Source organism: Pseudoliparis swirei, chromosome 2, assembly GCF_029220125.1.
Source record: "Pseudoliparis swirei isolate HS2019 ecotype Mariana Trench chromosome 2, NWPU_hadal_v1, whole genome shotgun sequence".
Lineage (NCBI taxonomy): Eukaryota > Metazoa > Chordata > Actinopteri > Perciformes > Liparidae > Pseudoliparis > Pseudoliparis swirei.
Window position 1 is genome coordinate 16,514,343 of NC_079389.1, and position 27,391 is coordinate 16,541,733.

At 44.3% G+C, this 27,391-nt stretch overlaps 1 protein-coding gene across 4 annotated transcripts in view; it reads left to right on the forward strand.

Moving 5' to 3' along the window:
• Positions 1 to 27,391, forward strand: part of pard3bb (par-3 family cell polarity regulator beta b) — a 190,334-nt gene that overhangs the window by 83,687 nt on the left and 79,256 nt on the right. For 3 of the 4 annotated variants that reach the window (XM_056428006.1, XM_056427990.1, XM_056428015.1), the window contains 6 exons: positions 2,633 to 2,756; positions 6,657 to 6,762; positions 6,894 to 7,030; positions 9,483 to 9,527; positions 18,275 to 18,490; positions 21,938 to 22,166. In XM_056428006.1, coding sequence (XP_056283981.1) covers positions 2,633 to 2,756; positions 6,657 to 6,762; positions 6,894 to 7,030; positions 9,483 to 9,527; positions 18,275 to 18,490; positions 21,938 to 22,166 — 857 coding nt within the window. The remainder of the gene's footprint in view (positions 1 to 2,632; positions 2,757 to 6,656; positions 6,763 to 6,893; positions 7,031 to 9,482; positions 9,528 to 18,274; positions 18,491 to 21,937; positions 22,167 to 27,391) is intronic. The other variant, XM_056427999.1, reaches the window with a different exon arrangement.

Consider the following 27,391-nt stretch of genomic DNA (forward strand, 5'->3'; position numbering starts at 1 on the left):
ATAAAAAGATTCCTTTCACCTCGGCTGCTTTTCAGCCGAAGCCTTTTACAGGCTTTGTAGAACGTTTGCACAAACCAAGCCGGGCTGTTGGCTGTGAATCCCTCTCCACCATCACCCGGCAACATGTGCTCACAGGCAGACACTGAGCCATGCACACAGGTGCACGGCAGCTCTCAGAGGACAAGGTGCTGACTGGAACTGTAAAGGGTTCTCCGGGTCATCCTCGAAGGGGAACTCTTTTTGGCTCCTGGTAGTTCCTCTTGGAACCCGTTCAGATGGTACGACCTAGAATAATAAACGGTTATGCTTAGAACCATCTTTGGTAAAGGTTCCATCCAGAACTCCCTCTGAAATGTTCTGCAAACAGTCCTTCAGGGGTGTAGTGGTTTCATCCAGAACCATTACACCTTCCAAGGGTGCCAACAAGAACCCACCCAGGTGGTTCAGCCAAGAACCGATTCATATTCCAAGGGTTTCATCTGGAACCCTTCAGGACCTAGTCTGAGGTGGTGCATTGCAACCCACAACAATCGGGGTTCACAGTAACAGTTTTGGGGGGTCGGGTTATGCACGTTCCCCTTAACACCTGTGCTTTAAAAAAAAACATTGAAGAACTTCTTCCAAAAATGGTTCTTTGTATAAAAAAGTGTTATTCTTCTTAAAAGGAACTCTTAAAAAAAGCTTTCTTCAAAAAAGGTTCATCAGAGGAAAATGGCTCTTGTTAGAGCCTCAGCCCTGAAGGAAGGAGCCGTTAAGAACCCTTATTTTAAAAAATTTAATTACCGCAACTGCCTTTCATTTACATTAATGAAAAACAGAATGAAAGAAACTCTCACCGCTCTGCCATGTGAAGCGGTTCAATAGCGCTGCAGCCTCTCTAAGAACTGCATTATTACCGCCATGAGGGCCGGACGTATTGTGAGTTTCAGGTAATTATGCCCAATAATGCTGAGCCTCTGTGTGTGTTTGGGCGTGCAGGGCGTCCCCCTGTCAATAGCTTGATGGTGAAAGCTGTTGGCAACATCAAAGGGTTGCATCCATGTTTCACTCTTTTTCTTGTGTGAAAAAAAAGGAAGGATAACAAGAGAGGAAGATAAAGGCAGATAGATAAGAGACTGTACCTTAAAAGCCTTGTGGGGCTTCAGTATTGATGCTTTTAACGTTTCAGAAGTGGACCACTCTACTTTTTTTCCCCCCCTCTGATCTTTTGTCTTCTTCTTCTTCTCCTTCATGTCCTTTGCGCTTTCGCTCACTCCGTTCTTCTTACTGTATTCATCTCCGGCCGGCTCGCTCTAATCTCTCACTCTTTTCATTCAGTAAGTGTCCAACCACCCTGTTTATCTGTCATAAGTACGTTTCTGGATTCCATGGAACTAATCTGAGACTGCTCTTCAACACCTGTATAGCACCTGCATATGTGAAGTCTGTTTCACACAATTGTGGATTGTTTTCCAGTGATTTATAACACTTTAAATGCTATATTTACTATCTAGTGTATTTAACGATTAACTTTGTTCAGTTCATTGATTAGATATACATTATTTAGATAGCTTTGTTGGACAGATAATACATCGTTACACAGTGTAAGGCATTCAGCTGAAGCATATTTGAAAACGACTCAACGGTAACAAAAAATACAGTTCCAGGGTTATGTATTGCACAAATGACACTGACATGTTTGACTGTATCTTTAAACAAAAATCTTTTGAATAATTGTTTGTAGTGTTAGATTAATTGGTGACACCGGCTAATGGGGTGTGTGCTGCGAGACGGTGGGGGAGGGGGGCCCACAGGACCTCTGACACGTTGAAGAGTGATGCGTCCTGGGCTGGAATCGGGGAGAAGCCGGGCGGAAGGCAGGAGCTTGTGCTCGGTGGGGGGTCGAGAGGAAGATGACAAGGGGGATTTATTACTCGCACAATACCGTTATGTCTTCTTTGCCGCTTGAGTGGAGGGCGGAGCCTAAACGCAGACGGGCAGATACAAAGAGAAACGCTGAGTACGCTGAAGCACACAGCCAGCGCAGCATACATTATGTATACATGGAAATGGTTTTGTACTGGTTTCTACACACACACACACACACAGTACAAACAAATGCTTATTAAATTCCTAAAAAGATGAGAGGCCCATCAGGGCATTATTTCAGGACCCTTGGAGGTGCTGGGTGTCATTGCCACACATATAGTAAGCAGTGTTGGTGTTAAAGACAGTTGCCCAACCCGGTGGGCCGCGGGAAACGGGTTCCCCTCTTTCACTTTGATCCTCTTCTGTCTTTTAAGTGCCTCGCCTGTTCTTCTCTTTAATCTACCTCCTCCACATCTCATTGTGTTTGAACAGACTGACAAAGCCCTCACTCACTCATCGTGCTCAGCACTTCATTTAAAGGCTACGACATACAAGACGAGTGCGTACAAACACAAAAGGTTCAAACGTGCATGACAGGAACTTTCATTTCACCGAACTACCAGAAAACATTTCATCAAACATGTTTCTTTGTGTGACGTCAGTTCAAGTTTTTAGACAAATAATTGCAGCTGCTTTTACCTGCTTTTAAAAATGGGATCGTCGGTACACGATCTGTCCGTATGACGTGCGTTTTGATCGCAGCTTTGTGTCCTCCCTGCTTTAGGATCAACACGGGGCGTCACCCGATCGCTCATTTGACAGCTCCCCCGGTCTGTCGGGGCCGGTGGGTCAAGTGAGCGGCCCCGGTCACCCCCCCCTGGTAAACAACCTCCTCTATGCATCGAATGGTGAGTGGGATTGTCTCTGGTCATCAGGCAGACCTCTCTCTCTCTCTCTCTCTCTCTCCTGGTCTGTGTATATCAACTAAAACACATCATGTGATCATCATCATCATAACTGATTTGATGTAGTAATTCATGCTTTTTAATGTGTTATGATTTTATTGTAACATTCCCACATGTTTCAAAAACTGGAAGTTGAATCCAGTTGATTCTGACCCGGTTCCATCTCTGATTTAATCTGGACATGATACATTTTTCTCTTATGATGTGTTTCTGTGGGGGTTTACCATTGCAGTGGAATCAAAGGTGGGCATACCATTTGCAATAAGTTCAGCAAAGCACTGAATAAGTTTCATTAATCATGAAAAACAAACAATATCTGCGAGATAAAACCAACTAAAAACAAACACAAACAAAACAGATTGCTATCTACACCTTAATTAGAGACTATATTGCCTCTACCCTTCCAGCGCTCTCTCTCTCTGTTTTTCTCTCATCTTCCTCAAGGTTGGTTAGTTATTGCTCGGTTTGGCCTGTTATGAAGAGTTATTTTTATTCCTGCTTCATGACGCTCTTTCTCGCTAACTCAAGCTGTTCTCGCTCCTATATCATCTGTATGTGCTTGTGTGTGTGTGTGTGTGTGTGTGTGTGTGAGTGTGTCGGTTCAGAGATTGTTGGCCAGTATCAAACCGTGTTGTTTTAGTGTGTTTACTCTGAATCTGGTAAACAGCTCTGACCTTGAATACATTTTGCTGTTCAAATTCACCTCGACCATGGTGTGATTTACATACACACATTTGTGTGTGTGTGTGTGTGTGTGTGTGTGTGTGTGTCGTACAGTAAGCCCATTTCTCAGGCTCTGAGTTGTTGCGGATGTTATTGGTTTGTGCTCTTGCCAGTATTTTTTTCTCATAATTAACTATTTCACACAGTGAATCCATTTTATTTGGCACTGGAGTCCAAATGAAAATTAAGAAATTATTTTCTTTCACCGATGTGTGCTTCTGCAGAAGAATACATTGAGTTTAATGATTTCCTATAATATGTATTTCTGCAAATGTGTTATTTCTGCATTCATAGATCAGCCTCTTTATCTCGTATCCATTGCCGCGTCTGCCGCCGTGATTCTTCCCCTCTCTCACTTTTCCTTTTCTACGCTCTTTGTCTCTTTGTCTTCCCCGCCCTCTGTCTCTGGAGGGTTCATTTGTTCGATGGGCTGAACACTAACAAAATACAGTTTTAGTCTAGCTTCAAATATTATTTCATCTGCCCCAATTTTTTGAATGAAGCACATTGATTTTGTGTTGGAAAACAAAAGTGTTTTCAAATTAATGAGTGATATGTATCTTCAATAAAGGAGCGCATGTTTTACACATCATAGCGCTACTTGTAAAAACACTTGTATAATGTCTTTGTACCATGATGATGTCATCAGGGTAATATCTGCTTTAGCTGGGAGACTACTTAATGTTATAAACTAAGATGTAGAGTTTGAAAGACATTTACCAGGAACAAGTGAAAGTGAGGATACCCATCAATTTGCATTATGGGACATGTAGGATTTAGTGTTTTTGGAGCTTGACCCATTAGAGGGAACACAACTCCGGATATCCAATTCACCAAACATTGGTGAGGCTCAGGCAACAAAACAATAATATAACAATGTAATGTAAGAAGCATCCATAAATATAAATAATACGTTCCTTAGCAGACTTTTCATACGTACTCTTGGTTTCACACAGCAGCGGTGTCCTGGGTGAAGGTCGTGTGTATGTTTGACCCGTGCACCGTCCCTCGCTCTGTTTCCCGTCTCTTTCTTCTGCACGTTGCTCGTTGGACTGAAAGCAAAAACATCGTCCTTCAACGTGTTTACAGAGAAGTACGATGTCAAAATGTTTTCCTGGCTGCTGTTTTGTGATATCTGAGCCGCTATATCGATTTAGGCCCTTCCTTTAAAAAAAAAATCTCTGTTACAAGTCCTCCTATTTGATGGAAGGTCAATAATACACAGCGAGAGATCTCCTTTAATGATGTGCAGTAGTGATGAGATATTCACATAGAAATCTGATAAGAATCCTGTGGTTGTACTTGAGTCGTTACAGTAAACATCAATCCATTCCAAATTAATATTGGTTTCAGTGTAGAAGAGAGGATTAAAAGTCACAGGCACTTCATTATTCTGTCTTGGACTGTTGATGCAAAATGACTCCTCCGCAAATGAACTTGACTCTGAAGAGAACGTTGAATCACCTTTTAATAATCCATGCCTTTGTTTTAAGATTGAATTATGTCAAAGGAATCATCCTAAACCCTGGGATTTATGTGTGTTGACACACCGAGAGGAACGGCATCGTATGGAGGAGGTCGGGACGAAGAGAGAAAGAGGAACACGTTGTCAGCTAATACAGACGGAAGGAGAAAAGAGTTTGCAAAAAAGGAAGAATTCATACATCTGCTATTGGAGCAAACTGCTATTGATCTACTATCCACACAACAAATGCCTTTTTCACTTCAAAGAGTGGGAGTCAGTGAGAACATATTTGTGTGTGTGTGTGTGTGTGAGTGAAAGAAGAATGAGTTTTTGACAGTTCCGCTGATTAAGGTGCCTGCAGTGAGGAGGCGGGAGGAAGTCTAGGAAGGAAAAAAAAAAGGCTGCAAACTGAGTGGGAGATAAGATGATTTATGGGAGATCTGAAAGGAGAGATAAATGACAAAATATCAGATTGCAAGAATGGGGACAGAAGAAAAATAAAGCAGGTGATTAGTGTAGATGGAGAGAGAGAGAGGGGCTGAGATAGAGAAGAGAGGAAGCGATATCTTTTCCTCTGCAGCTCCAGCATCTTCTCTTTCAGTCGCTCGTGCGGGATGCGAGCTCGTAGAGGACACGGTGCTCGTGCAGCATGTGTTGTGTGGCAGCTCTGCACTCTAGAAGTGATGAGCGTATGCAAATCGTGCTCGGGTGGATTGTGTGTCACGTTGTCATGGACTCGTTCATCGAGCAGACGCAGCCGTATCTCTGAGCTGCGTCTGCAGCCACGTCTGCACTCGCAGAGCTGCGGCCTTCTGCCGTGTGCTTTTCCTCTCTTTTGATCCTCTTTCTGCTTTTCATCCTCATCCGACTGCTTGTCTTTCTGTCCATCTCACTCTATTGTTCTTTAGTTTTGGTTCTCAAGACCTTTTGTAGTTGATGTTTAACCCACTTTTTAAACACTTCCTTACTCTTCCTCCACGATGCTGCGTCTGAAACATCACGAGGAGCCGCTATGAAGCGCTCCGGCAGACACGAGCGGAGGGGAAAGCAGAAAACGAGTGAATGACGTGAATTGGTGTCTTTCGATTCAGGGCCGAGCATTGAGGTGCATTATGTTCAAGCTCTATTCTTTATGAATGAGTATTGGACATTGGTAAATTATATTATTGTCATGAAGTGTTTAGTTGTATATTTGTACAAATGTATGAATACAGTTGTTTGAAGGAGATACAATATATAATAAAGAGGGAATTAAATAACTCTTTCCAAGTAGTTTAGCTTGTTCGCCAAGGCAACGCGACATACCGATGTCAGACAGCAAAGAGAGACAAGTCCTCCTGACACCTGGAAAAAGGTAAAAGGGTCACAGACGAAATACGCTCATCAGAGTCACGCTCGATTCAGAAGGAAGAGCATTGCACTGCATTGTGGGAAGTGATGGGTGTTCAAAACACGCTTTGCATATGAATGGACGGTGGGGAAATGGGTTTTGCTGTCGGAGAAATATAATTATTTATCGACACCAAAATAAATTCAAGCAAATCACAGCTGCCGCGGTCCAGAAAGGACGGCCGCAGTTCTTGAAAATGTTTCCCGCTTTGCCGCATCACGTCACCACCAACCTCACTGCGGACTTGTGTTGTTCTTCTCGTCAGCGACCGATGGGAGTTCCTGTTACATGGACGAGGACGAGGAGGCGGAGCTGTATGGACATGAAACGGAGTTCAGCGGCTGCACCCAGCACTCCTATCTACAGGACAGGTGTGTGGCATGTGTTACATATGAGTGGTGCGCAAAGATAAATTATGAAGCAGAACAAAAGATACACATGAAAGAAGAAGATTTAAGTCGAAGCGATGCGAAATTAAACGGATAACTTTGATTTGTTTCAGAGAAAACTGTCACGCCTCGAGCCCGGCCCAGCCCCAGTGTCCTTCGCAGAATCAGAGCCAGCAGCAGCGCCAGTTCCAGCACGTAAAGGCCTCCAAGAGCATGGACCTGGGTACGACTCAGAACCAGCAGCACACTGGTGGGGAGACGTTTCTGTTCATCCGCTCCGCATGGTGGCTGCATGCATCGTTTAACCCCCGAAGCCCCCCGCAGGCTGACGCCACGCACATTGTTTTACATCGACAGATACCCGACTTCTCCCTCTCTTTCCATATGAAGTCTAAATGTCAGTTAGAATGGGTTACCATCTGTGGAGGATTCTAATTCAAATTTAATGTTGGTCTTTTAATGAATGCAAAGAAAGCACCAAACAAAAGACTGACAGACTTCTTTCTTTTGTTACCGTTGCCATTCCGCTTTCTTTCCACAAACCGCTTTGTCACCTGTTGCTCTCTGATTACTGATAGTCTGATGCGAGGGCTCAGTGACATTTCAGTGATTGTTTCAAAGTAAACATCATAAATATGTGTAGTATACGTGTAGTATGTCTGTGCTAATGCACACTTGTGTTTAATAAGAAAGTGGATGGCGTCGTGCAACAAAAGCATATTGTTTCAAATGTTACTTCCCTCACTTCTCCTCAAGCTAGTTCCACCGCATGCCATACACACATAAGTGTGTTTGTGTGTGTGTGTGTGTGTGTGTGTGTGTGTATATGTGTGTGTACATGCGTGTGTGTGAGAGATAATGAGACAAAAGAGCTGGAGACTATCTGAATAGCACAGACAGCCCTGAACAGAAGAGTGATGGTCTGTGCTGTACATCATGATCCCTTTTGTGTTTTACACACTTGATCTTTACAAACAAATTAGGATTTAATTCACGATTACTCAAATGGCGTGGTGTGTTTTCACTTACAAACCATCAAGCAGCAGTAAAATCAGCTTAGTAAACAGTGTCTCTCTGGCTTTCTTTTATTTTTCATTGACAGTAGAGCAAGAAGATTAACGGTTACCACTCTGTTTTTATATCCAGCAATAGTTTTGAGGGGAGGTCCTGAGATCTCGGGGGACAAACCGGATCTCTTTGGACTAGCCTGAAGTCCTCTTCTTCGATCCCCCTCTGCTGCGCCTCTTCAGCCCAAAGTTCAGGGGAACAGACAAGTCGACAATGCCGAAAGCTAAAGCATTAAATGTACATCTGACTGAAAAGAAAGTACCCAAAGCTGCTCATTTGGATTTTAATTTCATTATGAAGGTTCAATCCAACCCCCCCTCCTCGTGCTGTTTGGGCATTAGTCCAAGGTGTGTGTTGTGTTTGAATGTGTTTTTTTATTTAATGAAAGTGAAAAAAAAGAACGCAATGTCAGCATTTAATTCGTGGGCCAGTTACTTAATTTCAGTCCTGATTTGATTTGCAGCCCAATTAAACATTTAAGAATAACTTAATATTGGTTCCAGATTATGAACTCCCTCTCCACCTTCGTCTCGTTCTTTCTTTTCTCTCCTGCTTCTCTTCTGCACGTGTTTGTCTCTCCGTCTTTCGTTTTTTCTTTCATGTTTTTGTTTTTTCGGGTTCTTTCACAGCAAACGTGAACAGAACAGCATCAGCGCTCTAACTCGGTTTGAGAAAAAGCTCTGTCTGTTTCATTTGAATTAATAAGAACTCATGGCGTGTTGGCAATTACATTAGTTCAGACTTCACTTCTTTGGAAATGTGACAGCCCGAGAATGTGTGTAGGCTAATATCATTAATATCATGCCTCCGTGTGCGTCACACACGTGGCATCGTCTGACCTGCTAACGTCGGCAAACACGCACGCACACACACATTGTTTGAATGAAACTCACGACTTTGTTTCCGTTAGACAAGTATTTGGTGGGAGAAGCCATGATACTGCTTGGTTTTTGTGTGTGTGTGTGTGTGTGTGTGGTTCAGTGCTACCACTCCATCTGCTCCTTATTGGCATTGGTCTGCTTTGTGGTTCTAGGAAACAGGGGGGAGAAAAAGCAAAAGAGAGACTGGGGGAGAGGCAGAAAGTGAAAGGAGGATTAACTAAGAGCAATGATGGTGAGAGCAGTGATCAAAGGCGGGAAAGAGGGAGGAGAAGGCCGCTCCACGAAATCGGTGTAACTGGAGGAAAAATGAAAACATTGAGAGGAGAAGTGAGGGTAAAGGGCAGAAGGTGAGAGGGGATAGATGGAGTGGCTACAAGTGAGGAAGGGAAGAAGGGAGGGGGGGGAATGACAAATGAAGTGAGAGAGAGGTGAGGAAGGGAAATGACTTCAGTAGCAGTGAATCTGACTTAACATCACGGGCAGAGAGAGCAGCCACTCCAACGTCTAGTAAAACAAGATGGAAAGAATAACAGAGGACGAATGGGGGAGGACGAGAGGCTGAGAAGAAGGCAAGAGGGAGGATCAAACGTCAGAGAGATAAGGAACACGTGGACAGCAGTTTGACGTTTGCACATTTGAACTGTCGGCCGTATGAAATTACAAACGCTGAAGTCATAAGAGAAGAGACGTTTCTCCACCGCAGTGGAAAGTGTGAGAGCGTGTGAGGATCAACATGTGCTCCTTTTGTTTCAGTGGCAGACGAGAGCAACGTCGCGGCCCAGGCCAGAAACTCTGCAGGTGAGGCAACGCACACGCGCACACACTTACAAATCACTGCCTAAAGCAGAATAAAAAAAGGGTGTTATCCAGAGATGAGAAAAGGATGATGAAGAGCAAAAGAAAAGAGGCAAAGTACCAGACCAAAAAAATGAAATGTAACGGTGAGGAACAGAAATAAAGACACTCTCATCTGAAAGGAAAAGACACAGAGATGCTTTAAAACATCTCGTCTTAGCCTGCACGCACTGAGTTTTTTTGTCAAACTTTTATTTTTCACTTTGCCTTCACGACCCCCCTTTTTCATCTGGAGCTCCTTGAATGTGAGAGCACTCAACCTCATTCCAGGCCTCCTGCCACTTTATTGTTGTCAATCAGTGTGCCGAACACGGTGGTGCTCGTATTGGCTTCTGTGCACTCGGTCCATAAGCATTCTGAAGGAAGCAGGAAAGGTGATGGAAGGAGCGTGAAAGACAAGATGTGGACAGAATGAAGGCGAATAGCTTACACACGGAAAAGCCTTTTATCTCCTAACGGCTGAAAAGATCGGATGGAGGGGACACGTATGTTTTCCTTTTTAGTTTTCAGGTTCCTCATCTGGGAATCGAAGCTTCAGTGTAACTGTAGTCCAAGAAGAGTCCTGCATGAAGCAAAGCTTGGGACAGTGAGTGAGTAAGTGGGGTAAGAAAAAAAGGCAGGGCAACATCTCGCACAGGAAGAGAGGATGACTTCAGAGGGAACTAGAATGGGCACTCGGTAGAGCGCATACCTTCGCATATCACAAGATTGGGCATTGAATTATGAACATTTTGGCATTAGTTGCTTGCCAATTGGATACAAATTGACCGTGCTATGGTAAAAAGAAGATGTTGACCTTTGCATGACCTTGACCTTTGACCCGATTGATCCCAAAATCTAATCACATGGTTCCCGGATAATAACCAATCATCCCACCAAATGTCATGCGATTCAAGAAGATTTTGGTCTTTTCATGACCTTTTAATGACCTTGACCTTTGACCCGATCGATCCCAAAATCTAATCAAATGGTCCCCGGATAATAACCAACCATCCCACCAAATTTCATGCGATTCGGTTTAAAACTTTTTTTGTTACGCGAATAACACGCATACAAATAAATAAATACACGGCGATCAAAACATTACCTTCCGCATTTTCAATGCGAAGGTAAATATGGACAGGTGGGGTTTGTGGGAGGAAAACAACAAACGACAAACATTGTACAACTCTAATGTCGTTGACTATGCAAACTGAATCCTGTCGATGTCGTTGTTGTTCTACAGATTGTATTAACTGTCGAGGTTTTTGCATGGTCCTGTTCGCTGTCTTTCACTGGAAGACCCTGAACACCTGTGAAACGCTAACAGTCGTAAAATGAAATACGTCTCATCGACAATGACGTTCCCTTCGACATTCCAGTACCTAGAGAGCACATTTTCTCTCACGGACAGAACGGAGTGAATGAAATAAAGCAAGCTTGGTAAAAGCGCCTGGTAATTAGAGATGAAGAAGACGGCAAAGGTATGAAGCTCATGCAGGAACAATCAATATGGCTGACCGAGAGCGTTCTAGTTTGAGCTGTGCCGTCCACATTGAGATGCCTGTTTCAGGGCCCGTATCTTTTTTTAACAGTTTGATTTCCAGACGTTTCCCCCGTACCTGTTGCTTGTTTTACAAGGCCACAAAGCCCGGAGGGCTGTTAAAGAGAGTGTGTGCCTGGCACGAGCGAGAGTTCTTTCCAACCCACTTTCCTCCACTCTGATGTATTTTGTTATACCTTATAGGCACAGCTCCGCGCCAAGACGACAGACAGCTGCACGGACTTTTGTGAGAGAGGGGCGGGGCTCTGGCAAGTGAGGAGCTTTGAGACAATGACTTCTGGGAAATCTAAATATATCTTTTTTTTTTACTTTTAGAAATGGTCTTTCCCTACAAGCCCCCAAGAAAACCACTGGGCGACTGCACCACAACTACACACACACACACACACACACACATGGAACTATTACCGTTAGGGTAATGTTATGGTAATGGAAAGTCTCCATCATCCTGTGGAAACTTGGAAGATTACTTATTATATTTGCAGAATCTGAGATGCAAAGTGACCGAAATGGGAGACCATTTTAAACAGTTTGTGTGTGTGTGTGTGTGTGTGTGTGTGTGTGTAGATCCTCTCTGAAAGTGAGTCGGTTTGTGTGACTCGTGTGTTTTTGTGACTAACTGCATTTCCCGAGTGCGGAGGCTGAAGCGGAGCGGATTTTTTAAACTCCCTTCAGTAAACGCAAAGGAAACCTACTTGTCACTCACATACTGTGTAAATACTAACACAGAAGTGTGTGTGTGTGTGTGTGTATTTGTGGTGCACAGAGAAATCGGAGCTCAAACATTCCAGTAATGAATCAAATCAGCTGTGGAAGAAGAAACACATGAAATACAGTTACAAAGACAGAAGAGATGCTTCAAGATAAATTCCAGTCAGTCGTTGTTGAAGTCCCCGTCATAACATTCAGTTTTCTTATACGGGCATCAACAGCGTCATTGTGGAAAAGAGAATATGTACCCGTATCGTTCTTGAGCTGACGGGACATAAAACCAACGACTTCAGCTGCGTTTCTTCCAGTGTTTTCCTTTGGTGATGGGGACTGCCTGGAGCTCTCTCTTTGTGCTCCTGTGTGTGTGTGTGTGTGTGTGTGTGTGTCTGTGTCTGTGTGTCTGTCTCCCAGAATCATTGTATGAGATGTTTCTTTGTGAAAATAAACGGTGAGTAATGCGTAGCCACAGGAATGATGAAAAGCATTTCGGGGACAGGGAGAAAGTGAAGATCTGTGTGTGTGTGTGTGTGTGTGTGAGAGATAATTATGTCTCTATGCTTGTGAGGACAGTTTTCTATGCACAAGCACAAATATACACAACCAAGTCAACTTTTTGTGTAGTAAACTGGTATTTTGAGTGGACAATTTGTCTGCTCCTGTTGAAGTTTTATGTTTATATGTGTTTGTATTGCTGTATTGTGGTTCCTCTAAACCACCAACTCTCTCTCTCTCTCTCTCTCTCTCTCTCTCTCTCTCTCTCTCTCTCTCTCTCTCTCTCTCTCTCTGTCCTTGTCAGTCTCTTGCTCTTTTGCTCACTCCTCTCTCTCTCTCACTCTTTCTTGCCAACGCCATTCAGACTTAGAGGCTGACAAACAGGCAGAGGAGCTTAGAACGAACAGCATCTCTCTAAGTGTGTCTGTGTGTGTGTGTGTGTGTGCGTGCGTACGTGTATCGAGGGGGGGCAGTGTGATGCTGAGGCAGGCTGGTGCAGTCCATTGTCTGAATCGCTCCCTCAAGGAACTTTGACGACGACAGTCACACACTAACAAGACTGCCAAAACGGTGTCTTTAGAGAGCCACATCTCTCTCTCTCTCTCTCTCTCTCTCTCTCTCTCTCTCTCTCTCTCTCTCTCTCTCTCTCTCTCTCTCTCTCTCTCTCTCTCTAGGATTGTCCCTTCATTTCTCTCTGCCGTTTCTTTCCTTCACTTTATTCCCCCCCTTTTCATTGTTTCTCTCTGGCTCTTGCACTCTGCTGTTGATTTCACCTAAAAGCCACCAGGCTGATGTGGATTGATGGATTGATTTGTGTCGTGGCTTTGTGCATGTGTGCTCCCCCGATACCCAGTGCTGCCAGACAGTCACACGTTAGCTCTTTACAACACATAATTCAAACGGCAGAACTGAGCGACTCCTGCGTCCCCATCCATTCTGCCTTTACACTTCACTGAGTGTGAATGTGTGTGTGCTTGATCTGGAATGCCTTTTGCTGCTGCATGTGTATTTCCATACTCTGTCAGATGTGTTTAGCGCACACTGTTGTTTCATTGTCTTTGTGTGTACTTTGGCCGCCTCTCTTCTATATTGAACGCCCTTTGACCCCTCTCCATCCCCCGCAGTAAGCCAATAAAGGTGAACAGTAATCGGTAGATGGTGAACGCTGTCGTTCCTCCCTGGTGCTGCCATTCGTCTCCATCAGGCTGCAGACACTGATCACTGACATGTACTGAACTGTACATTGTATGATGCATGAGACAGACACGCAAAGGAAGAGTAAGCCATTTGTTTCTGTCTCGGACTAATCAGTTAACTTCCCTGTGATGGATTCATTCTAGAAGAGTTCTGTTTGTAGAATAATGTGTGTGTGATGTTTGTTTGTCTCTTGTAACTGTAGCACATATCTCAATCTACAGGACACTGTGTGCAGCTCTTTGCTGTTAAAGGGAATACAGCAGGTGGCGGTGGGCACGCCCCTGGTTTTGTCAGGTTCTTGTGACGGTGTGAGGCTCAGGCGCAGAGAGACAGGCTGGACGCAATATGAATAACAAAAAAAAGCACTCTTTAATGAGGCAAAACAGTTTACAAAAAAACAAGGTCCAAAAGGGGCAGGCAGAGAATCCAGGTTCGGGGCAGGCAGGGTCAACAAGCAGAACCAGGAACACAGACAGGACGACGGGAAAAGGACACGGAACTATAGACGACAATCCAACAGGAGACAAGGGAAAGACTGACACAATCTATAGGGGGGGAACACAGGTGTACGACATCAGACACTAACGAGACAAGAGTGGCTGAGGGCAGGTGCAGGGAATTAAACAATTAAGACAGAGAAGACACAGAGGAGACAGAGACACGGAACACAGGAGAAACAGAACAGGGTGTTACAGGTTTAGAGAGACAGACCGGTGCAAGTGGAAAGCAATTTACTTGCTGTGGACGTGGGGAGCAGCAGAACACATTTTAGCCACTTTAAAAAAACAATCCATAGCCACTTAAGTGAACACTGTATTTACACTATTTCCATCTCTTTAAGTGTCAGACAGCTCTTTACGAACTAAGTCCCGCATACAACCAAAGTGCGACATCAGCAATCTAATTACACTAAGACGACCATAAAAACTGTGGGGTTAGTAAGTGTGATTTTATTTCCCACGAACACTTCTGGAGTTTGCATATACTGACTACATGTTGCGTGTCGGTTGAGCAGTGACATGGTATCAGTCGCTCATACATGAGAATCTCAATGCAGGGCTCAGAACACCCGGTGAGGATGTATGATCTTGTTGGGAGTCGGAACCGGCGCCTCGATATTGGGATATTTGCATTATTTTGACTTGGTATGTATTTGATGTTGTTGCTGTTCAGTGCAGCAGCACCCACACACCTTAAACCTCAGTGGAAGCAAGTAAACACCCACATGGGCCTGAGGATGAGGTCACATGACATCACAGTTTATGATGACCGTTCAATTATTATGGAGCCCTGTGGGATAGCAAAACCTAATTTCATCGGCTAGGAGATTGAAGCACGTAGACACACACACACACACACACATATAATATGTAATAAACTGTTGCTGACAGATCTTCCCTCCAGTCTCAGACTCGCAAACAGACTCGCTAGTGCACACAGTTTACTTCATGTGGAGGCACACTAGTTGATTAATTCTTAATGTTATGAAGAACTCAATCAATGGCCTGAGAAACACTCACTGATTGGATCAGAAAGAAGAACGGATCCAAAATTCGGTGTTCTTTCACTCACTATATATCCTGCTGTAGCAAATTGGAGAGGGAAGTATTTTGATAGCGTTTTGGAGTGGGAGGAAACGACCACTGATGGGACGGTGGGAGAAGCCAAATGATCTCCTCGCTGAAAAACAAAAAACAAAGGTCTGGGTGTGTAAGATGAAGACATAGAAAGCATACATTGAGTTGCATCTCCTTGTGAGAGTCTAAAGTGTGCTTTGGTGGACTAGAAATAAGTTGGTACTGTTGTCGGCTCTGCTGGCTGCCAAGATGCTCCTTGGTGTCATTTTGACTTTCAAAGTAGCCCGTTGCCTTCCTGCCCATAGAGTAGCCTTGGGATAGCTTTGCATTTCTTTCTCTTTGTCTTTTGCATTTCATTTTATATTTCCTCTCTCTCTCTCTTTGTCACTCCCATCCTCTCTCCTTCACTCCCATTCTCAGTCTCTTTGTTTCTCTTTCTATAGCATCCTCTCACGGTGTCTGTTTTTCTCTGCCAACCCCCCCACTGTGTCTCACCCGCTCCCTCAAACCACATTTTTACTCTTGACTTGCTCGTCATCCTGTCTCTCTCTCTCTCTGCTCTCTCTCTCTCTCTCTCTAAAAGCAGCTTAATTCTATCATCTTACAGTTGGACGGTAGTAATTACATTTATGACACAAATCCTGCTACTCGCAGCAAAATACTGTGTGTGTGTGTGTGTGTGGGTGTGTGTGTGTGTGAGAGAGTGTGTGCTGTTCATTCCCGGACTATTTATCTTGTCCTCCTCCAGCTCTCTGCACACACACAGAGGTCACAGTCTGTGCACATAAGTGTTTGCTGCTCCGTGTTCGACGTCGTGAACCGACTGCAACTGGCCTCAAACTTTGTGGAAAATTAACCTTGAACCTGCTTACGCTGAACTTGATTGACTTGATTGACTAAAATCACGCGCATATTTCCATATGGAATGTCGTTATTCTACAGAGAGCAAAGCGTGACGAAACACGGCTGAATCTAAACATGTCTTTTGAGCTTTAAGCAGGCCGGATTACGAATTTATTGTAAAATAAGACCGTCAGAGGCTGGTTTAGCTCTGAGGTTGCCCCTGTTTTCAGAGTGTTGTTGGCAACTGCAAACATGTTGGCTTGAGTCTTCTGATTAGAGCGTGAATAGAAGGAATAATGCATCAAAAAGTCCCGGACAATTCATGTTGAGTTTCTTTCCTCGGTTCAAATGTTGCTGGCAGCTCCTCTAATCCTCGGTCCTCCGACTTGTCAAACAGCGGATCATCTATTCTTTACAATATGCACGCCAATCTCAGCGCCAGAATAGACTTTTGCATATGACATGTCTATTTAAAAATGTTCTTCTTGAAGAAGCCTGCTGTGCTCTTTGGCCACGCATCCAATGATGTGTCGGCTGCGTCTTGCTTCAGGCCGACGGTCACAGTCCTGTCAAGCTTCTGGAAGTTATTAAGTCGGTCACCAGTCGTCATAACAAAAGCGGATGCTTCCCTGCAGATGCATTACTTGTCATAATGACGTTAGTAACACCCGATAAATGTATGAACATAAGTGAGTAGTTCACTGATGGCACAAAGGAACCCTGCTCCTCCGGTTTTTCTTTCTAAATCTTTTGGCGGACAGAAAGTTTTCACTTACGGTTGCAAAGTAGCAACATTTACAGTTTTGTGCTACTTCCAAGAAAACTTGATCTCAGATGTGTCTCTGCTTATCGAAGGAAGCGACTAAATCAGAGTAAAGTCCACATCGATTCATCACTTGTTGTGCGTCTGAATGTCCTGGACGCTGTGTTTGTGGTTGGGAGTGTCACATGTCACATGTCACATGTCATATGTCACGTGTCACGCGTCACATGTCACGTATCACGCGTCACATGTCACGTGTCACATGTCACGTGTCACGTGTCACGGTCCTCGTCCGTCAGCCGACTTGCGTTATTCATGTGCATACATTCCATGCACCTTATTACTCGTTGTACACATGTGTGTTTGGTTAATGGTTTTCTAAATAGATGTGGAAGTCACATCAGCCCTCTCCTCTGCTTTGAGAAAACACACACACACACACATGGAGGAGCTGTGTGTGTGTAGAGAATCATTAGCTAAAGTGATTCAGGTTTAGCTATCATGAATCACAGTGGCATCATATCGACAAGCCAGAGCCAGCAAGGAATCCAAAGTGTGTGTGTGTGTGTGTGTGTGTGAGTGTGTGTGTGTGTGTAAGGATTACCAGTATTTTAAGCTGGCAGCGAGCCCAGCCTTCCTGCCTCTGTCCCCATTTTTCTCTGTCTCCCTCTTTGCCACCGCGGTGTTCCCCGGAGGAAACTTAATTTGCTCTCTGCCTGTCGCTGCTCCTCCCCTCCCTCTCCTCCCCATCTTGCCCACCGTCAGCGTCTCCCCCCCGCTTGAGGTGTCACACAGCGACGGACCAAATGGGAAGCACACATTACCCTTCGCTCCCTCCTTTGTTTTGCAATCTGCGATCCTCACCAGAGGTGGAACCCTCACAGCGGGCACGAGGCTGAACCTGATCCAGCACTCGGCAGGAGGGCATGAATCACGAGTCCGTGTAAAGCAGAGCACCCTCTTTACACCACTTGTGGACTTGAGGTACTATGAAACGGCTTCTCTCCCTTAAATGCCCCCACGTTGCTTCCTCTCATCCATCTTTGTGCTCTCCCTCATCCCTTCTGCTGGATCCCCCCATCCCTCAGTAATATCTCTCCCGGTCTACTTGTGATGATGGATGGAGAACCGGGAACAGTGAAGCGGACCTCACATCCATCACAAACTCAACAACAGCATACTTATTGGGCTTCACTGTATATTTTCGTTTTTTATTTCCCTGGCTCTGCTCTCCAGAGTTCAGCCACGTCGCGGTCTTTCTGGCTCCTAGCCGGGCCGCCGTCTCCCCGGGCTTGTTTAAACCAATCAGAGCAAGGCACAGCTAGATAATCCTCTTTGAGCCGAGCTGGAGTCAAATGGCACTCGTCTGTCTACATGCTGACCAGGTGGCTTGTTTTTTTATTGTAGCAGCAACACATTCATAGACATTTGAGTTGAATGATAGTTATTCATTTCAAAATAATCGTCAGCTCTGGCTGAATGGGTTAGTTTCATTGTCATTAATGTGACGGAGGCATATCTCTTACCCTCTGTCTCTGTCTGTGTCTCTCTGTGTGTCCAACAGCTCCATCAACTCCTGTGGAACTCGGCCCCACCCTCGGCTTGAAGAAGTCCAGTTCCTTGGAGAGTCTCCAGACGGCCATGTCAGAGGTTAACAGAACTAACGAACTCCTTCCCTTCCATCGACCTCGCCCAAATATGGTCAGAGGAAGAGGCTGCAACGAGAGCTTCCGAGCGGCAATCGATAAGTCCTATGATGGGCCACCTGAAGAAGATGATGGTAAGGGATGGAGGCTGTCCGTCCGTTAAGTCGGAGACATTGTGTGTGTTTCTTTATTTTTATTTTGTCTTGGGCCGAACATTTATTACTTTAAATATTGAATCGGGTCAAATTGACCCGAAGGCAACAGGAGGGTTAAAACATTTTTTTTTTTTTTACATTCATTCAAAACAAATCAAACATTTAACAGTTTTACTAAAAATAGAAGAAACATATTTGTCTCCTTCTTTCTGAGAGCAGTTTTAAGTTCGACACAAAGACAAATCACCACAGCATCACACTGACACTTTTAAATATGTTTTACTTTTGGCCACATCTGTTTTTTCTGTTGACAATGCAACGCAAACATGTGAGCCACGAATATCTTTAGTGCCTCACAGGGGCTTTCCTCACATGGCGATTGATGAAGACTCATGGCTCAGCGTGCTGCCCAATAACAACCTCGGCTACTATTTCAAAAAGCCGCTAGTGAGCTCGGCGCAGTTTAAAGTCCGCTGTCGAGTCTGATTCGTTTAGGAAAGAGCAACGCAGGACGGGGGCATCGCCGGAGGAACGCCATGACTCAAAGTGTCTGCGCGTGTGAGGCTAAGCAGCAGCATTGCCTGCCCATAAGTGATTCATTTCAGATCTGGGCTTCTAGTGTTAAATATTTATCCAGCAGCCCACTGGTAGCTTCTTGTTTAGTTTTTAATGTTTCACCAGGGGGTGCAGTTCTATTCCCAGCTGTGTTATTAGCAGCTAACTCTTATCAGTCACCAGTGGAGTAATGAGTCGGCTGTTTCAGATCACTACATTCACACAGGATAGGACTAATAGGGCACGTCAACACCACACACACACACACACACACACACACACACACAGTGGCCGCATCTGTCACCGTCTTTCTAAATGTTCAGCACCTCCAAGGCTGCTGTTAATTGACAGGAAACAGTTCTCCCAAGCACCCTAAGGATCCCTCTCTTTCTTTCTCTTTTCCTCTCTCTCTCTCTTCATCAGTGTGCACCTTCACTTCAGTGTTAATGCAAATGCTTCGCAGCTACTTGTCCATTTTGGAGCAGTTTTACCCGTAAATCCGGTGACCGGGGAGGCAAAAGTTGGCAACATGTTGACGGTTTAAGTGCACAGTGAATAGTTAGTCGGGTTGATGAGGAGCTGATGTTTTGTGTGGATCCTGAGCCGAGTCCAGCCGACTGCAGCGCTGCACAGTTCCCAGTGAATTGAGTTGTCAAGAGGACGATTCAACAGAGGCTTTGAGTCTTTGTTGTCTCATGTCGGCCGGAATGGATTATAGTGCTAAATAGCTGCTTATGCCACTCTATCTCTGTCTTTTGTAATATATACTTCTGATGTCTCCTTATTCACACACCGTGCCGACAATCGTTCGTAAACAGAACGTGAGGGTTACAATGTCACAGTAACAGTGTTGGCTGCTATTCTTCTTTTTGGTTATCATTAGAAATCAACCCGACCAATCTGAATTCACCAAATGTTACTTATTTTGTGAAACAGATGTGTGTGTGGTTTTTTTTAAGAACCCTTTTTTTTTCTGCTGACTGACCGGTTTCGTGCACACACACACGCACACACATCCGCACACAGAATATTTACACTTGATTTGGTAACTGAAAACAAACTAAACTAAAAAACAAAAAGGTAACAACCTTTTGTTTTAGGAATATCTGCTGCGGTCATTTTTAGTTTTGAATTGCTAAATGGAAAACAAACCAGGCCTGACACGAGCATGAAGCAGTGCGTCTGCAGGCTCGCACATATGTTAATTAGAATATCATTTGGTTGCTAGACAGCCTTTGTAATTAAGGCTGAAGTGTGTGTCTACAAGGTTAAATCTCAAATGAAGTAACTCATTTGGTTTGTTTATCTTCTAACATCTGACAAGTCGTCTCCGTGTGTGTTTGTGTAAGTGTTTTTGTGTGCGCATGTTTGTGTAAGTGTTATCATTGTAATTCAAGACCAGTTCTCGAGTCATGAGGCATCAAAGTTTACACTTTGAAAGTCTTCTCTATGTTTTTTCTAATTGTTTCAGTGTAAATTAAATCATTGTTTTCCTTCTTGTGTGTATGTATGTGTGTGTGTCATGTGGTATTTTGTTTTAATTAGTGCTGTGAAAAATAACGCGTTAACTCAGTTAATTCAATTACAGGTTTAACTTTTCTTTTTTTTTTTTTTAAGCATTTAGTGAATGAGCTGAGCTTCAATCCGTTGGTTGTCGGTCGAAAAAAAAAAAAAAAATGCAAAAAATGAGCTTCCAATACACCACTAATCTGAACTCGTCCGCTGCAGACGGACGGTCTGTTCATCGGTAATGATCCTTCCCACACAAACCTTGTGAAAACCTTGACGACTTTTTTTTACTAGTGTAGATCAGGGTCTCATCGCTCGACCGCGACCGCGCAGCTCGCGTCGCGCGAGTGCACATAGATCGATTATGACAAAAAAAAGATGGCCCCCCCTCTGATGTTTTCTCTATTACAAACTTTTGTTTCTTTATTAATCGCCACAGCACAGCAGCATCTCCCATTTCGCAGCTCATGTCTCTCTGTTTTAATATACACAACTATTATCTCTCGATCTCCGCAGAGCTCGAGCAGCCCAGCCAAAAAAAACAAAAGTCAAAAGCAAAAATCGTCCTGGGGGGGTGAGGTGTCGCTTTCCCCGTGAGGTTTCAGTCCCCGCCCCCCCTCATATCAGAGTGAAACAAACAGTTGTCCAGTTTGCCCCAGCAGCTGCTAGAGGAAGACTAAGATTGTATCAGATAGATTGTATCATGGTTAGATTGTGGTGAACATGTTTAACATGTTTAAGTGAACATGTTTATGTTTTTTTTGTTATTTTTATGTTTTTTTGTTGACTACCTAAATAGCCTTTAAAATGAGAAAAAGTTTGAATTTTCTTATATGTTTGAAAAAAAGAAATATCAAATTGACCCCAAAGAACAAAGAACAATCAAAATTAACACATTAGGTAAACAGGAGGGTTAAATGTTAGGATGAAGATGTATTAATGTTCCATATGGAAAGATGGATGATAACTGCTGGAAGAATGCACCATGTAGCAGAAGAATTGTGTATAGATGTATATATGAATGTAATATATATGTATATTATATCTCTTATAATATATAAATATAAATGAACAAAACCGTGATTAATAATGATTAATATCATTAAAATGTTATTAAAATTTTACCTTAAAAATTAACTATCAATGATACATCTTTCACTAGGTTTAGCACTTCCATAAAGCATCTCATTGGTAATCCTACTTTACAAAAAAAGTATATTACATCAATTTAAAGTCAGGGCCTTCATCCACGGTTTGAGTGTCTTTGTGTAAACATTGACTTTATTTTTATTTAAATATAACAAAATGATGAATCATGTCGTGCTGCTGCTCCTTCAAACACTGCTCTTCTCTTCCCTCCAGACGATGGGTCGGAGCTGAGTTCAGGCCGGGACACCCCTGCAAGTAGTTCATCCCGCCAGGGATTGGGTGATCGGATAGAAGAGAAAGGCAAAAAAGACAAGAAAAAGAAACCAAAAACTAAGAAGAAGGAGAAGAATAAGGAGAAAGGAAAGGAGAAAGAGAAAAAGAAAATAGAAGAGCCTGAGGAGATAGAGAAGAAGAGCAAGAAAATAGGATTTGGACTGCTCAGGTAAGTGGCCGTGTGTGTGAGAGCGACGGAAAGAAACTGTTGTGGTCATGTGCCATTTGTGTGGACTGTTTATGCAAAATGGCCAATACAGTAATTATACCAGTACCCATATGTGTGTCTGAGGGTCAATATTCCAGTGATAAACAACAATGTTTGTGTTGGGTGTCATATAGAATCAATAGTCACATTATTATCTGAACATCATATCAAGTACACTCAAATAATATGGTTGTGAGAAGCTGTAATTATCATTTTTCTTCTTCTTTATATATACAACCTGTCTTACAGGCTTCAAATTAAAGTTTGGAATTCACATTGAAAGCAAATCAATAAATCATATCCACTGCCGGCCTGCACGCTCGCTGTCTGTGCACTAATTGCGCGAGCTGCTTGCCTGACAGCTGTGAGTGCCAACAATGTCCATTATCCTTGTTTACATTGGTAATGTTGGGGGAGGGCTGTGGAGGGGAGGCCTGAAGGGCCGGCTGTCAGGGATACACACTTTGAGCAACTTTTGCAGCGCGTGCCGGTTCTTTGGTTGGATCGTTGTTCAAACGCAGCTTGTGGATTCTCCAACGTTACCGACCCAGACTTTGATTCAGTTGATATCAGCATGAAAGCAACAGGTTTTTTCAGATTGGTTCCCCCACTGTCAGTCAGCATCACTGCAATGACATGTGTGTGTAACAGAAATCCTGCCTTTTTATAACTTCAGGAAAACAGATTCATGGAGTCCGTCATAAACATGTACTTTTTTCTTCCAGTCAAAGAGGGCATATAAATGAGCATATAAACCTCGCCTATTCACACTCTTATCAAACGAAAATAAACCTTCAACATGAACACTGAGGTCTTTTTCCCCCCCGTGAAACACTGACACATGTTCACACAAAGACCACTCTTAGAGCGGTGCCCCAATTTCCTTAAGAGGTACTGAAAAGTATCCGTCAGAAGTATTCCATGTGATTAACTTAAACACAATATCTCCCATGTGAATGCGGCGTTTAAGTCGACGCGCAGCATGAATGGGGCAAAGCGTTTCAATGAGCGATTTGAACTTTCTACCTTAATTGCTACCTAACGTCAGCTGTTGCTGAAAAGGGATTTCACATGACCATTACAGAGATTCAGATCTTAAGAAAAACATTTGCATGCAGTTTGATCGAGAGAATTCAGCCCGCTGCTCTTCAAAAAACACACTGACAAAAGTCGTCTGTGTGAACCAGAACAGAGAAACACTCTCAGACTTCAGAGGCCGACTCCACAAAAGATTACATCTCAGTGTTGCACATTATTTAAAGTGAAACATTATGCAATTAGAGTGATATGCACTCATTTTAATTGATTTAATAGGTGCTGTGCTATTTTCTTTGAAAGTCCCCACCTTTTTCTTCTCCTCTTTTCCACCTCATTCTCAATTCAGCGGGCTTTTGCCAATAGTTTTACTCATTACTAAAATTGTTCTTATGGAGAGCAACGGTATTTCTTTTATGAGGTCTTATTCATTCAGTGGAGAGTGCAAATGGCTCTTTATACCTCAGCCTGCTCATGGCGGACGGGAGGCTGGATAGATGGAGCTGTGTGCTGTTTTCTCTGTGATAAGAAATATGGTTATGGTGTTAGCATCGGCCGCTATGCAAGGTATATGTATAACCAATAGACCCTCTATGGCACCATGTGATCTATTTCTATAAATGCACAAATTACCCAGCTGAGGATCCCTCTCCGCCCCCGTCTGCCCCCACACTCCTCGATTTTTATATTTAGTTTAATTGTCATTAGTATTGTGTATTGTGTATGCATACATGTTGTATATATACATATATATTTTATTTTAGATTTTGCTTTGTATGCTTCTATATCTTTCATCCCTGTTTTTATATTTTATTTTTAATTTTTTATTCATGTGTGTTTGGTTTATTGGTGCTGCTACTGCTACGACAAATTTCCCCTTGGGGATTAATAAAGTATATATATATCTATCTATCTATTGCCCTTTGACCATTACAGCTCGAAGGCAATACATGACACACCTCAAGATATGTGTTCCTTCTCGCCTCCTTCACTCTGTCTTACCATCTTAGCAATGTTTTAAGTGCTCGAGAGTTCACGGAAGGTTACGCCCAATCCCTTCTTTCTACGTTCATCCATCTCTTCTTCAACATCTTCTGTACCGTGTGTTATTATGGTGTTATTATGGTCTGGTGTGCATTTTCTACCTGTGAGGCGAGACTACTGACTACTTGGATCCTGCTAAGTATCTTCTTTAAACTAGTTTTTTATCTATCAAAGTTGTTGTTGTTGTTGTTAAAAAAAGCTGATTGTTGTGTTGTCTGTTTTTTTAAGGTTTTGTTTTGGTAGAGGAGTGTGTTGTGTGTTCCGACACCTGAATCACTGAATGACGAACGATCACCTCTGGTTTCTATTGAGTGTCATTTGAATACCAAAAAGGGAGGTGGGGCGGGCGTGGGTGGAGGGAAGTGGTACGCACTTGGTTGGGCTTTGGGCTCATGGGGTTTTTCGCGTCATTCGCCAGTCAGCCTGACTTGACCCAGACATAGAGGACAGAACATAGGTCTTCGAGTTGCTCTGTGGAGTTTCATTTTTTTCCCATTTTTGATTTTTTTTTTTTTGTGTTTCTTCTCCATCTATATTACTCTACTACTCTGAACTCTCAGATATAGGACTCTCCTATCCATGTAACCTCCCCTCCTCTGTTATCCTTCCACCCCACCACCACAACACTCAGCCACTGGAACTGTCACTGTCAGTCAGCCAAGGCCGACTTCATCTTCATCTCTGGCTGGCTTGTGGAGGCTGACTTGGCTGGACAGCCTGGACCTCCTGGCTCTCTCTGACAACACTCACTCTGCCACACTCTCCCTCCTGCTCTCTCCTCTTCTCCTCTTTTCACCTCTGGTGGAGGTGGGGGTTGGAGTTTACTCATCTCACCCACATGGTGTTCATGTCACATGGTGTTCTCACTGATCCACTTGAGTTTCATGTCCATCGAGTTTCATGAGTTTCATGGTGACAACTTCTTGTTCTCTTCTCATCCCCTTTGTTCTTTGGCCCTCTCTCCCTGGGAGACTGATTTCTTGAACAGCCTCGAACTTTCCCCCTGGGTCATCCTTCTCACGGTTTTCGTCTTCTCCAGATCTTTAACATCCAGACAGAGAAGTCATGTGATCTCTTTCTCTTCTTGTTCACCTCTCTCCTCTCACAGTCCCTCCCTCCTCCTCCTTCCCAACACATTTTCTACCTCTACTCTTCTCTACTCAACCTCACATGTCTCTCTCTGTCTCTCTCTCTCTTCACTCTCTGTCTTCTTCTCATCTCTCATCTCTTTTTACTCTCTGCACACTCAACCACCCACATCTACTCAGCGCAACATCTGCACCCTCCTGCTCTCTCCTCTGCCTCCCTCTCTGCTCTGCCCCCTCCTCTCTAACCTCCTCTCTCCTATCTCTTCTCTCTCTCCGCAGACAACTCTCCTCTTCCCTCTCTTCTCTTCTTGATTCTCTCTCTTGTGTCTTTTTTCTCACGACGGTTTCGGCGGCTCCCCCCGACCGTTCACCCATCCTCTTGATCTCCGGTTGCTTCTCCTCGGAGCGGAAGAGAGAGCATGAAAGAATCGAAATATCATCAGAATCAAAGAAAGACATCTCTCCTTGCCTCTTCTCCTCTCCTCTCTCTCTTCCTCCTCTACTTCCTCTCTACCTGACCAAAATTCTCTCTTCCAAAAAACAGTTCCTCTCTCCCCCTTCTCCTTTTCTCCTTTTTCCCCTCCTCCTTCCCCCCCTGTCTCCTCCCTCTCCCACTTTTTTGCTTTTTACTTTACAAACTACTCTTCTCCAATAAACAACTCCATCATCTTTCTCCTCACCTCCACCCCTTCTTCACCCCCTCCCCTCTCCCCACTCTTTTCTTCTCTCTTTCCCTCTTTTCACCTCTTGTTCTCTATCAAAAGTCTTTAGCCTGTGACCCCTCCACCCGACCACCTCCCGCTTGACTCCCTCCCCCTTCCTCCCATTCTCTGACCTATTGACCTTCCCCTTCCTCTCTGAACTCTCCATCTTATTAACAGCCCTCCTGACCCTGGCTTTCTTCCTCTTCAGTCTGAAGTCAGCAACTGAACCCTCGTCTGACTTCTGAACCACTCTGCAAACTCTCTCTGAGCCCTCTTCTTCTCTCCTCCCTTCTCTTCTCCACATCTCCGAGCCTCTTGAGCCCTCCAGAGCCCCTTCACACTCACCTTCTCCCTCCTCCTCCTCCTCTCTGGGTCGGACCAGCCCACCCTGCAGCCTCCTCCTCCTTCTCTCTGAGCTGCTCTCACTGCTTCACAGCCTCTCCTCTGTCCTTATCCTTCTCGACCTTCTCTTTCATTTGACACACCAGGATCCAAGTCTGATCACTCTCTCTCCTCTTCTCTGGATCTCTCAGGCACTGCACTCCACCTACTCTCTCTCTTTTTTAAAGACCCCCTCTGATCTGTAACTTGGAGAGGATCTGTCCTCTCTTGTCCTCCTCCTGGGGGGTCTCTCTGGGTCTCCTCCTGGCTCTGTTCTCTGTCATTCGTTGCATCATCTCTCGGCTCTGTCATTCTCTGTCTGTGACCCCACTATATGCTGATGACACACAACCGATCTTCTCCACACGTATGAACCCGAACACAGGTGGCACTGACCCATCTCTGTCTGACTGACATCTCCTCACCACCTGAACATCAACCCTGACAGACGAGCCGACACAGACAAGGGAAAGGCTCCTTCTGACAAGGCTGACCCACCCTTCACCAGACTATCACACCCAACAGCTCATGCCAGGAAATCACCCGCCAGGACTCCTTCTTCAACAGAAGGCGCTGGCAACATGACCGCCAACATTCTTACTGAGGTACATGCTGCACAGGTACATGCTGCACAATCCTCTTCTTACCGTCCTCTTCTTAGTCATACCTCAGGCTCATTCAGCCTCTTCTACTGCAACCCCATCTCACCCCACTGCCCTCCTCCTGCTACTCTCACCCGGTTACCTCGCTGGCTGCCCCACCTGCCACAGGTCACACGTTGGCCTCCCGAAATTCACCACACCTGTCCCCTCCGTTCTCCTCGTCACACCGTGGTGGCTCCCATCATCTCGCTGCTCCCGCAGCCCAGCTTCCGTCTGGTCATCCGTCGCCCATTTCCAACACCTGGGCCCGGCTCGACACCACGCGGATGCAG